This window comes from Mixophyes fleayi, chromosome 3, assembly GCF_038048845.1.
Source record: "Mixophyes fleayi isolate aMixFle1 chromosome 3, aMixFle1.hap1, whole genome shotgun sequence".
NCBI classification, from domain to species: Eukaryota; Metazoa; Chordata; class Amphibia; order Anura; family Limnodynastidae; genus Mixophyes; species Mixophyes fleayi.
Window position 1 is genome coordinate 41,855,684 of NC_134404.1, and position 20,116 is coordinate 41,875,799.

At 40.3% G+C, this 20,116-nt stretch overlaps 1 protein-coding gene across 1 annotated transcript in view; it reads left to right on the forward strand.

Moving 5' to 3' along the window:
• VSNL1 (visinin like 1) overlaps nt 1-19,696 on the forward strand; it is a 116,600-nt gene extending 96,904 nt beyond the window's left edge. The window contains exons 3-4 of the mRNA XM_075201401.1: nt 12,753-12,968; nt 18,588-19,696. Coding sequence (XP_075057502.1) covers nt 12,753-12,968; nt 18,588-18,785 — 414 coding nt within the window. The 3' untranslated portion in view covers nt 18,786-19,696. The remainder of the gene's footprint in view (nt 1-12,752; nt 12,969-18,587) is intronic.
• The last annotated feature ends 420 nt before the right edge of the window (nt 19,697-20,116 follow it).

Sequence of the window (20,116 nt, forward strand, 5' to 3'; positions counted from 1 at the left end):
TTGAATTTATCAAGTTGGTCTGCGGAGGAAGGTGGTCCGCATTCCCTGTGCTTCTTTTCCTTTGGGACCCTGTCAATCATAGTACATTGAAAAGTAATTGTATTCTTCCGCTTTGAATAATTAGCTGTATCTGTGGGCGGGGAGGGAGGGGGGGGATCTCGGCTCTTGCTGAGCCAGGGGCATAGCTATTAAATTAATAGGCTGCATTTCAAACATTATCCAAACCTAAGGTACCAATTCATGTATCTGCTAAGTTGAAATCCGGTCTCCCAGAAATCACCTTGGACTCTGTATACCCTGATCAGCACAGAGATCTGTAACGCCCTGCCCTTACTGTGTGTGTGGGCAGCTACGGCAAATAGAATCAAGAACACTATTTAGTAAGGGACGTAAAAGTGGTATGTGCCATCCCAAGTAGTGAGGGCTTTTCTACCCCACTAGTGGGAATGGAATTAAATCTCACCAGGCCCCCCCATGGTCAGGGCCGTCATTGGCACCTCCATGCGCAGTAAAGCCTCTTTGGGGGATTCGGATGGTGTGGTGTGCCGTCAAAAAATATATTCTATTGGCCCAGGTAGGCTGGCGGAGGTTACCATGTTCCGCCAACCCTGCCCATGGCTATAGCTGTGCCACTGTTCTGAGCTTTTATATGCAGCATCATGGTAGACTGTATATTTTTAATCATCATCATCAGCTATTTATATAGTGCCACTAATTCCACAGCGCTGTACAGAGAACTCACATCAGTCCCTGCCCAATTGGAGCTTGGAGTCTAAACTATCTAACATACACAGACCGAGAGAGACTAGGGTCAATTTGATAGCAGCCAATTAACCTACCAGTATGTTTTTGGAGTGTGGGAGGAAACCAGAGCACCCGGAGGAAACCCACGCAAACACGGGGAGAACATACAAACTCCACACAGATAAGGCCGTGGTTGGGAATCAAACTCATGTCCCAGTGCTGTGAGGCAGAAGTGCTAACCACTAAGCCACTGTGCTGCCCAATATCTGACAGATATGCAAATCACTTCTTCCTGGGGTGGACCCAACCATTGTCTGAAGTGGTAAATGAAATTGCTTCTATTCAGTCCAAACTGGATAACATGCACATTTCTTTGTACGCTATAAATGTGCCTCCTTGTGCAAATCAGAACAGTGGGTGTGAGTCGCCATAAAGGGCATGTGAAAGGGGGTGATTGGAGACGTGTCCGCATAGCCTGTAGTGTGCAACGTTCCACTGGGCATGCCTTGCACTTTTGAAGCACTAAGGTTCCCTCAACCACTCGCTTCTCCCCCACCACGTACAACAGCCATATTGCTGGTTTCACCCTATACATCTTAGGTTTACCAATGCCACTATCTTAGCCAGCGGTAAGATTCCCAACGTTCGCTGGCTTTGGGTTCCCCTCCTTTGAGTAAAGTATTTGTTTAATGTTTTTTTTTAATGTTTTTTTTTATATATAAGTTTGCATTCAAAACACAACATACTAAACAACCACATCGTAAAATAATAGTACTCACCTACAGTTGCCCCCTTTGTTAACTCGGCTAACAAGATAAATACCATCAGTGTAGAAAATTAGCCCTTATACATGAAATATCTTCGTTTTGATGCCCCCAAAAACTTGGTGCCTAAGTTGCCACAGTATAGCCACACCCATGGTGACATCACTCAGGCCAGAGGAACTTTGTGGCTCAATGATGTCATTAGTTTCTATTGGTTCATTCCAAAATATGTCTGGCTCTACTGTATGTAGACATCAGTACACTGAAGTCTGAGCTAAAAACTGTACATTCAGAATAAGACCTCTCTCTAACATGTGATAAACATTATTTTGCGTAAAAGGAATCCATACAAATAAATTGCGTGTTGTTATTTTCAATGGAATGTACGGAAAATGGATGATGGGTCAGTAAACAGTTCTTTAAAGATTATGTTAGAACTAGAGTATCAGACAATGTTGAGTACTGAATTGTTATTTTGTTATGATGCGCTGTTCAAAGAATCTGCCTTCAAGTGATGACTCCTGCTATGCCAGCGAATCCTCCTTCCACGCTATTACATATTGTCAGGCCTCTGTGAGATGAAAGCCATGGACACATTAGAAGTGGTTGCTATGTGATTAAACTCGCTCCCCGAACCAGCTGGACACACTTATAGGAAAGTGCTGGAGAGGAAAGGAGCTTCTCAGTAAATTAAAATGTGACGGACGAGGACAGTGGCAAGAATGCAAGTAACCTTATATTTCTCTTCTTGGATTGTGATGGGGGATCATCATCATCATCATCATTTATTTATATAGCACCACTAATTCCGCAGAGCTGTACAGAGAATTCATTCACATCAGTCCCTGTCCCATTGGAGCTTACAGTCTAAATGCCTTAATATAGACACACACTCACACAGACAGGGAGACAGACAGAGAGGTAGAGACTAGGGTCAATTTTGATAGCAGCCAATTAACCTACTAGTATGTTTTTGGAGTGTGGAAGGAAACCGGAGCACCCGGAGGAAACCCACGCAAACACAGGGAGAACATACAAGCTTCACACAGATAAGGCCATGTTCAGGAATTGAACTCACGACCCCAGTGCTGTGAGGCAGAAGTGCTAACCACTACGCCACTGTGCTGCCACTCCTTGTTTAATATTTGCAATAAACAATGCCATGTCAAGGAAGGCGGGCTTGAAACAGAGCATGTTTGAATGAATATATTTGTGTTTTATCACTAGCTGAAAACAGTCACTAACGTTATATAAAGTCAGCCAATATGTCGTTTTACTTGCATTTGTCTCATCCTCAAGCTCCACCGAGCTTACCAGTAAGAAGCTGTATTTAGCATATAGTTTACAACACGTTCTCTTCATTACCTAAGCACCCTAAAAGAGACCTGTAATATATTTTGGTGGAACAGAACAGATCATACTTGCCCTTCTTTCCAGAGCATCTGGGAGACTCCCAAATTTCTACTTCACCAATTTGTCATGGCAGAAAGTGAGGTTCTTTGAATGAAAACTGCTACATACACACTTATGCACATGTGTAGGGCTCAACAAATTTCTTAAAAAGTCAGAAGCGGGAGACAAAAGGTAGGAGCCATAACTAAACAACGTCAAAACGCGTGGGTCAAGGACTGTGCACATTGGCAGGTAATAGTATAATATATAACAATGTCTGGCATCTTATTGCTTAAAATAAAATACATTATTAAGCACAATCACATACCCAACTTTTTCCCAGCACATTATACCACCAACTACATCATCCTGAGCATTACACATTATACCCAACCTACGCCCTTATAAATGTATGTTTCGTCGTGTGCCGGAGCTTTCACAACCTCCCAGGTGCTAGTTATAAAATTTTAGAACAAGGAATTCCAAATTCATCTGCAATAGTATGCGCTACCCGTGCAATAGATTGTATTGCTATACGTGAATATAGCATGCAAAACGCGTTAAAACACATGGCTAAATGAAAACCTAAAGCACACATAAGTGTTCATGCATTTTTATCCATATTCCCTGCACATATGTGTGAATGAGCCCTCATGTCACAAAATAACAAGCACAAAACTAGTTCTAATGCACCTTTTTAGTGTTGAAAAACAATATAATTGTGTAAGATATGAAGCCAGAAACAAACATTTTATAGGATTGTTCACTGATTCACTTTAATTCTACTCATAAAAAAATAGTTTTATTACTTTTTTTTTGTTTTTCCTTTGACTTTCATTTGTATGCCTATTTATAGCATAGTAGCCGTGATTTTGACATTCGGTACACTTCTGAAAGCGCACTCAACAACAATGACACAACTGTGTACGAAAAAGGTCAAAGAAACCTTGTTGCAAGTGCCCAGTTCCTTTCATAATAGTCTCAGACCCAAATCCTGGCAGTTTGCAGTAATACGGTCTGCCAAATGTCAGCTGAAAAACCTGTCTTGTAGGAAGGAACTGGAGTGTTGAAAGAACCAGCACCTGCATGATAACCTTTTGGAATAACAAACTGCCATTAGGCTGTCTCCGTTCTCTCTCCCTCTGGGGTCTATTTACTAAGATTTGTCGATATTGAAGATATTCTATCGTTGCCTATCGCCCGGTTAATTAATGTTGAGCCCAGCTCCTTGGCTGGCAGCAGTATGAAGAGTCTTAGTGCTCACCACCAGTGTAGGCTCCATCTGCGCAAGCCGGCTCACACAGGCACAAACAATAAATAAATAAAGTTTTGGTGTAAAAAAGTTTTTATTAAATATATAGTTGGTATATGTAAATTACAGTGCAGTATAAATTACTATATATATATATATATATATATATATATATATATATATAGAAAAATAATAAGCAAAAGGCGCTTAGTGCATTTATATAAAAAACACCAAATTGTGACAATACTTATGCGTATACGTGTACCTCATACACAATAAGAATATAAAAAAACATACAAATTTACGCAGCAGGCAGCTCCTCAAAAAAAGCACTCATTTGCAAGTGCCCAAATAATTCTAAAAGACAAAAGGAGAGAGAAGCGCCATGCATGTATGTACTACATACCCGGAATCCTCTTGAAAAAGTCGAGTGACGAAACGCGTTGAGGGGGATAAGGCGTTTTCTGATTCTTTCCGTGGATTACCATATCTACCTCGGCCAGGTGATTTTGAGAGATCCGTGACTACCATCAGGAAAGATTGCAGATAAGCCTATATATGTTATATATTATGTACGGGCGCATTTTATATATATAAAATTATTTTACCTTTGTAATTAAAAAAAATTTATGGATCAATTTGATATGAGCTTATGTTGGTGGCGAGGAATTGTTGGTGGCCTTATTTGGCCTTATTTGGCATACTACACCATAATAGTTTTGTTCTGAGTCCATAGCGATCTGAATATCTGGAGCCATAAGGACTGGACATCAAGGATTCTTACTATATAGGATGTCGGGAATCTAATTACAGATAAGCTGTTTATTATTCGTTTTTTGGTACGAGGCCAATTCACTTGTTTGTCACACTGAGAAGACTAATTGTTGGTCATTTAATACACTATGCATGGCGCTTCTCTCTCCTTTTGTCTTTTTTATATATATATATATATATATATAATATATATTTTTTTTTATTTTTTTTTTTTTTTTTAAATTATTGCCTTCACTTTGACTGTGCATACCTGGTACAATTATGGAGCAATTACTGTCACTTTCCTTATTCAAGGCTAAATATATAAATCCTATTACAACTGATTATCCCCAGATATTTACAATACACGATCATGTATTCCAGAAGGTTAACCATTGAAGCACGGTGGTGTTTTCACATTGTAGTGTTTGTATGGTTTATTACCTTCATTAAATCATACAAACGAGCATAATAATAATTATAGGTATCAATGGTATCGCAAACTATTTACTGACTGAACACTGAATCGCAGGTTCAGAAACAAAAGAAGATAATGAAGAAATGATTTCATGCAGGGAAAGCTCATAGAATGCTTTGTTTTAGCTGACACCAGTAATTGCCAATTACACGTTGCATAACGTCTCGGCTGTACACATGCCTCTAAATTATCAGCATTCATTTGTGTATACACAGAGAGCTTCACTTTCTGTGGCTGCAAGACACCTTTTATGTAGGTGTTCAAGTTTCATTTCTTATTTACCTTTACAATGTCTGTTCTGAGGAGTTAAAATTGTTGGCGAGCTCGTTCTCAGTTAGAAAGGACTCATGCTGTTAGGTGATGTGAATGGGTAAGGTTAGACCCGTCCCAGGAGGGAGATTAGACTCAGAAAATATTGCATGGATCTTCTTCAGAACTTAATTACTCTTGTACGACAGTGAGGAATGCTCCCAATTCCATCGCCAAGTCTCCAAGAAAGCAGTTGAGTGTTTATGAATGTTACAGTTTTCTAACTGAAAAAGCGTTAGCGTTTAAAGCAAATGTGCGACACTATCCAAAGCTAGTCCTGTATAATACAGGATCGAAGATAGCGAAACTAGTGTATATATAACCTGTTCTTCTGCTCCGTGCTTATTGCAGCAGCCTGCCTGGAGTTCTGAAGTATTGGTATTTTTGTTTATTGTTCTGTTCTGTTTCACCCTGTATATTCTACTGTTTGTACTGTGTACGGCGCTGCGGAAATCTTGTGGCGCCCAACAAATAAATGATAATAATAATAATATATGTGTGTGTATATATATATATATATATATATATATATATATATATATATATATGTGTGTGTGTGTGTACGTATAGATAGATAGATATAAGACTATTCACTGTCCTGCATGGTATCTATGTATTTAAGGCACAGCTGGAATTAAAAATGAGTTTCAAATGTATCCCAAAGGAAAATAAACTAGTTAACGGAAGTAGAATTGTCTGTGTTCATTGTGAATCTATTTGTTGCATAATAATGTCAATTATTAAATAATAAACGTTATTCTAAATAAGCACGTAATAGAACAATGGGATGTTTGTATGGGACACAAAAGTGCTATAAGAGGTTCACAATCACAGGATAGCAACAAATGACTCACTGAGAGGTGGACATTATTATAGACATATGTCAGTGAAGCAAGCTGAAACACATGTAAACTGTGACTGCTCAATACAGGTATTTAGATTAAGTGGCTTTGTGAGAAGGCGTCATCACTATGGAGTTACAGTATATATTCCTATTTCATAGTTTGGTATCGTAATATTAAGAATTAAAGTTCTGTTGTATTGATGACTTAACCTATTATTGCTGTTATCTCTGTTCATTCTCCTGTCCCACTATCTCCTGTCACCTCTGTCCCCCTACTTCTATCCAGCCTGCTCTCCTTCTATCTCCCCTTACCTCTATCCCTACTCCTGTCCCACTATCACCTGTTACCTCTTACCATCCTCCTGTCCCGTCTCTCCCATTACCTCTACCCCTCCTCCTCTCCCGCTATCACCTGTTAGCTCTAGCCATCCTCCTGTCCCGTCTCTCCCATTACCTCTACCCTTCCTCCTGTCCCGCTATCACCTGTTACCTCTAGCCATCCTCCTGTCCCGTCTCTCCCATTACCTCTACCCCTCCTCCTCTCCCGCTATCACCTGTTAGCTCTAGCCATCCTCCTGTCCCGTCTCTCCCATTACCTCTACCCTTCCTCCTGTCCCGCTATCACCTGTTACTTCTAGCCATCCTCCTGTCCCGTCTCTCCCATTACCTCTACCCCTCCTCCTCTCCCGCTATCACCTGTTAGCTCTAGCCATCCTCCTGTCCTGTCTCTCCCATTACCTCTACCCTTCCTCCTGTCCCGCTATCACCTGTTACCTCTAGCCATCCTCCTGTCCCGTCTCTCCCATTACCTCTACCCCTCCTTCTCTCCCGCTATCACATGTTAGCTCTAGCCATCCTCCTGTCCCGTCTCTCCCATTACCTCTACCCTTCCTCCTGTCCCGCTATCACCTGTTACCTCTAGCCATCCTCCTGTCCCGTCTCTCCCATTACCTCTACCCCTTCTCCTCTCCCGCTATCACATGTTAGCTGTAGCCATCCTCCTGTCCTGTCTCTCCCATTACTTCTACCCTTCCTCCTGTCCCGCTATCACCTGTTACCTCTAGCCATCCTCCTGTCCTGTCTCTCCCATTACTTCTATCCATCTTGTAAATTGTTTATATTTAATTGTATGACAGTTTTGATCATCTCTAAATGACCGTTAAATCTTGTTGAAGCGGAATGCTAAAGCATTCAAAAACCGAGACCTGATGATCATGCCCAGTTGTCCTCCAGGCCAGAATTAACTTTCCTGCCTGCCTGGATGACTTTTGCTCCCTCTCCCAATCTCTGCAGATCTCCATGGCTTTAAGCTTTGCACAGTGGTAGTCAACCTGGTCTCAACTGCCCACTAGTAGGCGGTTCAGCTTTCATGGTGGGCAGTGGGATTTTTAGCATTGTTCCTAATTGCAAAGTGTTAGAAACAGGAGCGCTATGCTCCGTTTACATGGCAGCAGAATCCCGATGGTCCATTGGTAGGTGGAAGTGGGGCAGGACTCCAGTGTCTACTGCACATGTTCCTGAAACCGGAACTTGGCTTTCACGCCGAGTCTTGCATTAGTGCCCGCAGTGAACGGACACATCTAGTAGCTGCTGCGTACATATTCCTTAGGACTAGGTTTAACTTAATTTGCAGTTTATGGAGGATTTCCCCCTAACCAGTGATAGTCATAGGTACAGACTAGAGACACCTAGTAAGTATAGTATACTTAATACTTATATTAAGTATAAGTATTAAAGAGCCTGTCCACCACAACAAAAAGTGTGTCCTGCACGGACGTGCACAGACTGTGTCACAGAGTGTTACAGTGCGTACCAACAATCTGCACCTGCGTGTATATATGAGAATACAGTAACCTGTATATGCAAGACTGCAGAGCTTGACTTTTTCACATGTCGCTAAATTAAGTTAATACGTCATCGCTGGGCGGTAAGGAAATTTTACCATCAACAAAAGTACAAAAGTGGGCGGTGGGTATTAAAGGGTTGAAGACCCCTGCTCCAGCAGATCCCATATGCACAGTGATATGAACTACAATCTACTAAAAAGTAGAAACAACATTAATTTTTATTTTTTTAGAATTTTTAGCTAATACCCCCCAAAAAAATAATAGTAATGGGTAACCACAGGGACCACAGGTGAAGGCTCGGAGGCCCGCCTGTTGCCCATCACTGGTCTTAGAGTGCAGTGTAAATGACCCAGTTTAGATGAGTGGCCCAGCAGCATCGTCAGGCTGGCAATTGATAGGAACCGTTTTCCAATTCCACAGATTAGAATGACATTCTCAGAGTACTTCCAGCTAGTTTCCTCTTCCCTGCATGTCAGGAAACTGTTCAAGTGGCAGCTGCCCAAATTAAAGCCTTGAGGCACCCCGAGTAACCAGCTGATCTGTCTACTTGGAGCTGCCAGTGCAATGCCACTGATCATGTCATGTCATGCAGCATTGGTGCTTCAGTTCTCCATGGCAAATTACGTGGGAGTTTACAGAGAAATCAGAACAGTATAGAGCAGTGTTTCTCAACTCCAGTCCTCGGCACCCACTAACAGTGCAGGATTTCCAGGTGACCAGTGACATAATTATACCACCTGTCGATCTTTCAAAATGTGTCAGTCAGTAATGAATACACCTGTGCTCCAGCAAAGAGATATGGAAAACATGTACTGCTAGGGGGTCCTGAGGACTGGAGTTGAGAAACACTGGTATAGAGGGATTTTAAAAATAAAAATACAGGTCTTGTCTACAGCACATCTAATTTTGTACAAATAAATATTAACGGTTTACACAAATAGACAGAATGTGTTGTAAAATGTAGTGGGCAAAAAAAATGGCAACACCTAGGTAAATGAGGGACACCAACGATATTGATTGTATGGGCTTCCACATCGGTGTGGCTCATGCCTAAATTAAGCAAATAGAATCCCAAATAGGCCAGGGTCATGTATAAAATGCTGTGCTGCCCTGCTGCCTATAACTACGGCTGCAAGAGAAGATCCCCGGCAGCTTTGAAATAGATATAATTGTAGGGGGGGGGGGGGGGTGTTTATGTTTTTACGTGTTTATGTTTAATGGATGAGTGCATGTGTGGGCAACATCCCCTTAGATCTTCTTTATACAAAGTCCTGACAGGTGGGATGTCTTCCTGGATACCAATGGTTCCATCCAGTATCCATATGGCAAGGCCTTCTCAAGTACCAATTGAGCTTTTATGGGATATTCTGGAACACCACTGGAGACAGCGTTTTCCACTACCGTCACTTGAGTGGCTTTTTTGTTTAAGAATGGCGCTGCATCAATGGCACGGAGTGTACATGGTGCAATGGGAGCTTGTGGTGGCTCAAAGCCCTATGAAGTGACTTTATTTTGCTGTTTCCACTTTTTGTTTAAATATATGTGTATTATTATATGTAAATTATTATTTTAATTCATTTGTAAAGAGCCAGAGAAGTGTGGAAATCGCTATACATAAAAGTGCGCCTTAAAAGGTAGACAAAATAAAAGCAGATATGAAAGCATAGGTTCAGGAGGGTTTTGCTCTTGAGACAGCTTATAATATAGTGGGGGGGCATGGCTCAGAGTGGAGATTAGGACAGTAGGGAGGGTGCACCAATGAGTAGTATAGGTGGGAGTATGTCTGGCTGCATACTATAAAAAAGTACTGAACAGACTAAGGGTAGGATGGAAGCAGTCACATGACCTGAAGTGAATTAGTTGTTTGGAACTCAGTGTTTTTCTGCACATTGTAATGCAAAATTACTGTTTATTTGCAAAAGTTAACAAATTAAAGAAAAAATAACAGTGACGGTGGCGTATGCAAATGTTTGGGTTCCCTGTCAGTCAGTAACACCTCCTAGGCAGAAATCACAGCTTCCAAACATCTCTTGTAACCAACTCCGTCAACTCTTCTTGCTTTAAGGATTTTTTTCTCACTTTCTAGCAGATCTCTTGTAACCCAGAAATATTCTGAGGTTTGTTTTTTTGCATGTGGTGAATATTTGAGATCTCCCCTACAGATTCTCCATAGTATTAATGTTTTTGTCATTTCAAACCCTTCATTGTTCATAACTGTAAGTGTTTCATGATTTATTTTGAGGTAAGATTGATTTGCGCGGGATCCATTGCACAGTACTACTTCTCTCAGTCTGTTCCTATTCTGTATGCATGGAAACTTGCACAGTGCTATTTCTCCTCTCCTGTATGTTAGATTTAATCTGAATCTTCTTCTCTGTGAAGCTCACAGTATTAATTTATATTTGTTATGCTGACTGTATATAAATGGTTAGTAATCCTTTTTTCCTGTATGTATAAAGCACTGCATTTTGTACTAGATGGAGTTCTCAGTATACTTCTAATTCTTAATTCACATGTTAGAGCTAAATATTGTCGTCAGCATTTACCAGGTCTTTATGGTGCTAATTTTTACTATATTACAATTTTTTATTAAAATTTCTCTACATATTTTAAAATAACTATCCAAGAGGTTTATGCCCTTTTTAGCAAATATCCATGATTAGTATATATTTTGGGTTGTTTCTTGTGGAATAAATCTACAATTGATATTATAGTGTATTAGGGCACACTGATATTATAGTGTATTAGGGCAGCACAGTGGCTTAGTGGTTAGCACTTTTGCCTCACAGCACTGGGGTCATGAGTTCGATTCCTGTGTGAGTTTGTATGTTCTCCCCATGTTTGCGTGGGTTTCTTCCGGGTGCTCCGGTTTCCTCCCACACTCCAAAAACAGACTAGTCGGCTAATTGGCTGCTATTAAATTGACCCTAGTCTCTCTCAGTCTATTTGTGTGTGTATGTTAGGGAATTTAGACTGTAAACTTCAATGGGGCAGGGACTGATGTGTGTGAGTTCTCTGAACAGCGCTGTGGAATAGGTGGCGCTATATAAATAGATGATGATGATGTTATTGCTCAAGAAAATTTCTCTTGTGTGGAAAAGGTGGTTGCTGTAGTTTCACAGTAATGGGCAATAGGTGGCGCTGTTTCTCAGTTTGAGAGATGTATTGGTGGTTCACACGGATAAAACTACTGCTTTCCAGTACACAAGTATGCATTTGCATCTGATATCACAATATACGCCAGCCCCCAGGTCCTTCCTGTTTTATTATCAGATCTATTTGTTATACCTTGTAACATTTGTTTAAAATGTCTGCTGACGTGTTCTTACAGATAGGTATCCCTTTCTGTGATTAAATGTATTATTTCTAATTAATAATGAGATTAATGGTAATGTTCGGCCCTTTTGAAGATTAGAGGGCCGCACCATAAGGCCTCCGAAGTGTATTAGGTTGTCCATCACTGGTATAGGCATTGGCATGGCAGATGGTATAATCAAATATTGTCATTATAATGATTATTCACAATAAATTATTCCAATACTGTATGTTGCACAGTTTATATAAAGAGAAGCCCCACCCTCAGTCTATAGCACCTTCTAGTGGATATGATGACAGATCTGCTGCATAGATACAATCAGAACTGGCGCTGCCACTAGGTGACCTAGGCAGTTGCATGGGGCGCCAATGGTTAGGGGTTTTCTAAAACACTAAATGAGTGACATAATGTGTCACCAACTAGGGCTCCCCAGGGCTTATGCTGGACTTGGATACACTTGCAATACATGCACATTTTGTTGTATATTGTTACATTTTGTTCTATACAATCGGGGGCAAACGCAGGATTTGTAGAGGGGGTTTCCACATCACGCCTTCAGTGGGCGTGATCAGCATGCATGGGGGCGTGGCTATAATTTTAGACAGTGCTTGGGTGCTCTCCAACTCTTCCTATCCCCATAATATACATGGGCAATGCTGGGTGGACTACTGTTAGGTGCACGCAGCTCTCCCTTTTCAAGCAGAGCTGTGTGAAGTGGGGGCAGGGTCGAGCCACCTCATTTATACAGTGCCCCAGGCTTGGAGGGGGGTTTCCAGGCACTAGAACCCCCCCCCCCCCCTCCTCCCTCAGCAAAAAGGAGCAGACCACATTTCTGGAGGATAATAGTACTAAAGGTAGCCTTCCCCTTTACATGTAAACAGATTTTCCCTTCTAATCAAAACCAGCACAAGGTAATTTCCTTGGCACTGACCAGAAAAGGTTATTAGTGATTTTTGTACAAAATGTTATTCCAGCGACTTACAGTCAGACTTTATTAATGGAATTGTTTTCTCTCGACTTGAAGTTAATATCCAGTTTTGTTTCTCTTTCCAGTTTTTCCCATACGGAGACGCATCAAAGTTCGCCCAACACGCTTTCAGAACCTTCGATAAGAACGGAGATGGGACCATCGACTTCAGAGAGTTTATATGCGCGCTGTCCATCACTTCAAGGGGAAGTTTTGAACAAAAGCTAAATTGGGCATTTAATATGTATGACCTGGATGGCGATGGGAAAATTACCAGAGTGGAGATGCTGGAGATTATAGAGGTAAATGAGATATTTTACTAGAGATATAAGTACCCTTCTGAATATATGCCATACAATAATCGTACTTGACACTCTCAAGGAACATCTGAGAGACTCGGGAATTTCGGGAAGTTCTTCCTGGTAGTGTTGTCTGTGTATGTGCTCATTCATACAAGCAGAACATGGATACCAGGAGCTGGGCTTTACATGCTGGAAAACACTTCTTACTAAACTGAAGAACAAACATAAAGCAACACGTTTTACACCAGGCTGCACAACAGCACCGTAAAACAACCCAGTGGTGAGACATGGTATTGCAGGCATGAACAGCAATGTGGATCTGGCAGAGCCAAATCACAATATCTAATACTGGTAAAGCAGGGAACCCTCATGGATCTTGTCTTTTTCCCTAGTGGCAGAGGCAGGGCCTGATGATGCGATTCGCTGTGATGTGCCCATTTATACTGGAGAGGGCACAGATAGCAGGATGGGTTTGTAGAGTCACAGGTGTGCGACAGGCGATTCCAAATCCTTTTTCAAGCCAAATAAACCTAGCATTACCCAAACTTATGAATTTAACTTTGAACAGCAATTTCACCTGTGTCAGTAAAACACTTATCAATCCAGTACAAAAAATCAAGATCGTACTGCAAAAAAAGTTCATGACCCTCAAACCAGCCAAATTTGATTTGACTTGGAAACTATTTTTGGAATAATTCACTAATTATGATAAGCTTATTCTATCTTTGTTTCTCACTCCCGCCTACATGAATTCTCCCGAACTGCACCCCAGTTATGGAATTCCCTACCATGCTCAATCAGACTTTCCCACAGCCTTCAAATCTGTAGATGCTCTTTAAAAACCCAGATCTTTTTTAGAGGTGACCTTATCCCCGATAACACTATTCACACTAATACTCCCTCACAACTATCCCAATATCCACCTTGAGCCACACTCGCTCCTCTTTTATCAGCTGTGCCCTCTTCCCCTTAGAATGTAAGCTCTCTAATGAGAAGGGTCCTCCATACCCTTTGTTTTCATGTCACCATTCATTTTGTCTGCCTTGTTTGTTCTTGTTTTATGTATGTCCTGTTTTATGTATGTCATGTTTTATGTATGTCTTTGTCTTCCCTACTGTACGGAGCAGTGGAGCACTGTGGCACCTTACAAATCTATGATAGTAATAATAATACCTCATAGACTATACTGTATATGACTGTATACCGTTCTGCGATACATATATTGCCTTGACCTGTTTTTGCTGTCACTATACACTACTCTGTGATCACAGGTACAGGAAATTTAAAAAGCACCAGTAACAATGTAGGCAGCCATTTTGTGAGTATAGCCAATAATAAATTGTGAATTTACACTACCAATTCACTGGGAACCAGGGAATGTTAGTTATGCCTCACGGATATTGCAATGAAGTGCCTCAGAAATGTCACTGGTTCCATTTTCAAAATGGCTGCCTCCTCTGTAAAAGTGCTCTTTTTACATGTTGCTTTTCTTTATATATCGAGGACAGAAATTTCCCTCAAACACTTCCGCTGACTGTAAAACGTAAAATTGGAATGGTCTGTAAAACAGTTCATATAATATTCTTGTCAGCACATCTTATTTCTTGACAGAAGCTCCTTACATAAGTTCTTTAACAAGGGGAGAAAATTACATAGAAGAGCTTTCTATTTGCTCTTCCGGGCTTTTCCAGTTAATTTTGTTTCCCAAATGTATGCCGTTTTGTGACTATACTTAGAAATGCAGATTTTTGTGCCAACATGAATAAAGTATTTCATCATGACCCAATTTAATATTCTCTAAACTTCCTCGGTGCCCCAGTTCAGTGAGTGTAAAGTTTTAGCTAATGTCATGTTTATGTTTTCTACTTACGGGGTCTGCTTTTTGTAATACGTCTTGTCAGTAGTAACTGTGGGGACCTGCAGCCTGAAAACATAGAGGGAAATTCATTTAACATGATAACGAAAACACTCTAGCGGGAGACACATTTACTTCTGAGCAAACATTTACTTGATATGGTGCTCTGGCTCAGCGAACCAAGAACTGCTCTTTGGTTCACTGAACCAAAGTGACTAGACTGTTGTGATTAAGCTTTCTGGGGTTAGGGACACGGAATTCAGCTGCTTAATTAATAGCATTAATCAGAGTTCAGCCTCCTGGGGTTAGAAATTGCCTTTGCTGAATTTTGAAGCCACTCTGTATTTCGCATTGTGACTTAATATTGGCACAAGTAAAAGAAAACGTTATGATGCCATAGGAATAAACCATTCTTCTTTTTGTCAGCAATATTCTGATGCGTTTTTTGCAATGCATTGTATTATTTAGCAGAAGTGCTACCTAGTCCAGGAACAGTCCGAGGTTTTAAAAGCTATGTCCCTATTTTTCAATATTGACTTCACAATAGTTTTGTTTTTTATGCATATTAGGTGCAATTCTTGTCATTTGTTTTTTGTTTCTTATATGCCAAAATGTTTTTAAATTGTTTATTTAAATTAACATATGTTATAATTAAATACATTAAAGGCAACGTAATGCATATTGTAGTGCTCCAAGGACTACCAAGATAGTATTATTACTATTATTATCTTTTATTTATATAGCGGTCATCATATTACACAGTGCTATACCGAGAATATGTAATCACTCACGTCAGTCCCTGCCCCGTTGGAGCTTACAATCTAAATTCCTTAAGACACACACAGACACATTTGTCAGAAGCCAGTTAACTTACCAGTATGTTTTTGAAGTGTGGGAAACCAGAGGACCCAGATCAAACCTATGACCCAGTGTTGTGAGGCAGCTGATTATCCAGTCTTATGCATGACCTGTCTATATCATATTTGCCTACTCTACCGGAGTTCCCGGGAGGCTCCCAAATTTCGGTGAGTCCTCACGGACTCCCGAGAGAGTAGGCAAAGCTCCTGCATTTGCCGAAATTCACGGCAGTGAATGGAGGGGTGGGGCTTAATTGTGCCATTAAGCCCCACCCCCTCCATTCAATGCCGTTAACTTCGGCTTTTTATAGTGGGAGCGGGGCTATGGTTTACTATGCTTTTCTATTTACTTTCTAATGGTGATATTTTGGACTCAATTATTTAATAGATTTGTTTTTTAATTCCTTAATTCAACATATGTTTGTTATTGCAGTGGGAAAAATATGTGGCAGAAGCAGATGAATACATTGTGTAACAGGATGTACTGTGATTAGCATTAAATTGTGTTCCTGAGTCTGCACCGAGATGCCTGGTTCTACAGCTCTGCTGTAAATGTTGCACCTATAAATAAAATGATAATAATACCATAGTACCTTTATTAAGCTGAATTATCCTAATCAGACACATTTTGCATATGTTATACAGTTTATAATGGGGGTTACGCGTGCCGCTGTGTTGTGTAATTTAGAGTAAGTCAAGTGGATTTTTATTAATAGCTAAACGGCGTCTAATGGCCCAGCCAATAGTGAATTGCAGGTGGTCTCAGCCATCATGAGAGATTAAATAGACTCCCAAAGTTTTGTTTTAAAAATAAATAAATAGTCAGTGCCATGGCTTCGGGAAAGAAACATGGAATTTCAGCAGCTTTTAAGGAGTGCTTGACTTGGGTCAGTGCACTTTTTCTTTATCCACCTAAATTCCCTTCTCCTTCATCGTGTCCCCAGTATTGAAGTGAGCCAGGATAGAACAACCTGTAGCCAATCAGATTATTGGAATGTATTTCAGCGACTGTGCTGAGCGTGTGGTAGGCTGTGACTTTGTCCACTCCTGTGATTATGTTAATGTGGCCGGGACTGTCTGCTGTGCAGGAGGGATGTAGAATTCTTCCACAAATAATTCACTCTACTGACGTCTGATTGATGGTGGTGGAAAATGCTGTCTGAGGCATAGTTCTAGGATATCACATACATGCTTGATTGGCTCAGTAACTGAGGCATGACATGCGGATAACAGCATTGTCATGCTGATCAATCCATTGGAGGATTGCATATACTTCATCTTGAAAGACAGTAATAATGCCACTGTGTAGGTCATTGGTACGGTCTCATCTAGAATACTGTGTTCAGTTCTGGAGGCCATATCTCCAGAAGGATGTAAATACATTACAGACTGTACATAGAAGGGCAACTAAAATGGTGCATGGCCTACATCACAAAACTTACCCAGAAAGACTAAAAGATCTTAATATGTATAGTTTGGAGCAGAGAAGGGAACAGGGGGACATGATAGAAACTTTTAAATATATCAAGGGTTTTTACAAGGTACATGAGGGAAATATTTTACAAAGAAAGAGAAATATTAGAACATGAGGACATGTACTGACCCTGGGGGAAGTAGGTTGAGAGGAAATCTGAGGAAAAACTACTTCACAGAAAGGGTAGTGGATACGTGGAATAGCCTCCCATCAGAGGTGGTAGATGCTTATATAGTAGAACAGTTTAAACATGCTTGGGTATAGACATAAGGATATCCTTATAAAGAATAAAGGAACAAATAGGGTTTGAGGTTACCATAGGTTAGTAAAACAATGTGCGGACTAGATGGGTCAAGTGATTGGCACTGACCTCGTCTTCTAAGGAAATGACTGCACCCAAATGATGCCAGGAAAATACGCTCCCCAATATTGCAGAATCACCAGAACCCTTCACTGTTGGAAATAAGCACTCAGGGCTATAGAGATCTTTAAATTGGCAATTAATATTCACTAATCTGTGTGTCGAGAACTCTGGAAGGATGATTCATCTGACCATATCACCTTCCTCCACTTCTCTACAGTCCATTGCCTGTGCTGACCCACTGATCTCACAATCCTGCATTAATTAGCGGTTTATGTACTGGAACCAGACCACTGCTCGGTGGAGTTCTCATTGCTCTGTATTTGATGCATCTGCTCATTGCTGCCACAGTTTGAAATTTGCAATTAATTGATCTACATTTATTTGCCTGTTTTGACTTGCATTTCAAATTAATATATAGCTATCACCATTCTGAAGTATGCGCTTCCGACCATTGCTGCTCTTTCCTGCCGATGTTTATTTTATTCCTTAATGTTTCATGATGACATCACCTGAGACACCATAGCTTGTAAACAAGGGCAAGCTGAGCTGTGTTGGTCACCAAAACTCCTGCCTAAGGTGCCGCAATAAACACCCTTGTTTCAAAATCACTGAAATCTCACCTTGCAGCCATCCAATCCATAAATTATAAGCAACCCGGATAGTCCAGACTTTTATACGAGACACTGACCGTGGTAGGATGTTGTCTGCTTTATTAATACATGAGTCACGTCTGAGTGGAAGCCCTTGCTTTCAAAATGCTTTTTGTTCCTCATTCACAAAGGTATTTCCATTGTTGTCCTGTACACGTATGTCTCACGTTGTCCACTTTATGAATTTATTATACCTATGTTTCAATTCTATCTTATGAATGTCTCATTAAAATATCTTCTCGAAGGCTAATGTTCAGTTCTTCGTGTCTTTGTTTACCACTGAAATCAGTTTTACTATTTTATTGTACTATTACTATTTTTCTTGTGAATGTGCTCATCTCTCTTTCTTCCCATATGATCACACAGAGCTCGCCTGGATGGAAATGATTAATCACTCTTCTTGTTTCCTTCCCTCCCAGGCTATCTATAAAATGGTGGGAACTGTGATAATGATGAAAATGAACGAGGACGGCCTCACACCTGAGCAAAGGGTAGACAAGATCTTCAGCAAGATGGATAAGAACAAAGATGACCAAATTACATTGGATGAATTCAAAGAAGCCGCAAAGAGCGACCCTTCCATTGTATTACTGCTGCAGTGTGACATTCAAAAATGAGTTCACCTGACGCGTTTCGGACTGCACAAAAATGTCAATGTTTCATTCAGTTTGCAGCTATCTCCACAACTAAAACAGAAAAAAACAAAAATAATTGCTTGGACTACCTGTAAATGGACTTGCTTCTTGTGTTTGAGACACTCGTGTGCATGAGAATGTCATTTGCTAAAGATTTTAAAAGTATATAATATATATATATTAAAAAAAAAAAAAACGGGAAAAAAAAATGACTGCCACCATGTGAAGTGTGCAATGTAATTTCATAAGTCCCTGAAGCCTGTGCATCAGTAATGTAATGCAAAATGCTACTATTTATTGTTTTACTGATGCTAGCTGTGTGTCTCCTTTTACGTGTTAGTGGTAGTGACACTGATTGCCATGGCGATGTTACTGTTCCGACTAGATCCATTTCACCTGCTGTAAAGTAGTCCCGGGCAGGCGGAGGGACATGACCTCAGCTCATGGATCTGCCACGCCCCATTCACACATGTGCTCGTGATGTCAGTGAATATAAATGTAATTCATTTGCATGCCTCTTAGGTTTGCCTTAATTCTTACCTCATTTGCACCCTTAGCGAATTTGGAAAGAGCCGTGTCAAGAGAAATGGAGTGTGAAGAAATGCAGGTCCCACTGAAACCCCCCAAAATTCATTCCGAGAGATATTATAAAATACTATAGAGAGATGTATGTATATATATATAAGTTCAAAGAGATATGTATGTTTATGTGTATAAATATTCTATACATATGTACTCATACATATGATGCATATATGAAGATATATACAGATGACCTATTGTTTCAGAGACCACAGTATTGATTTATCGGAAAACTGTATTGATGATTTCTGACTGAATTTTTGAAAGAGGTTGCAATATATGTCCCAGAATAAATAATTTATACCATTTGACTATTTCCCACCCGGGATCTAGAATCTGTTTCCAGGATTGGTGGTAATTTCTGGTGAATGGATATGGAGAATATTCATGTACAAACTTTATTTAAAAGGTGTCCTTAAATATGGCTGTCAGTGAAATGGGTGAGTATTAAAGAAAATTAGATATATTAAAGAAAATTAGACAGATTCAGTGAATACATGAAGTTATACCTTTTATGGGGGAAATTTTTTTTATTTTTTGTTATGTTTCTGCCTTGTTGATAATATAGACACTGACGGTCGATTGAAGTCAGGCGTTTCCCTGTTTGCATAGCTTGTCTTTGCATTTTTTTCGCACTGCACATGCTTAGAAAGTGAACGTACGAACTATGGCTAATCAGACCTGTGACTTTTTGGCACTTACCACGCCTTGACCCCGAAGAGGCGGGACAG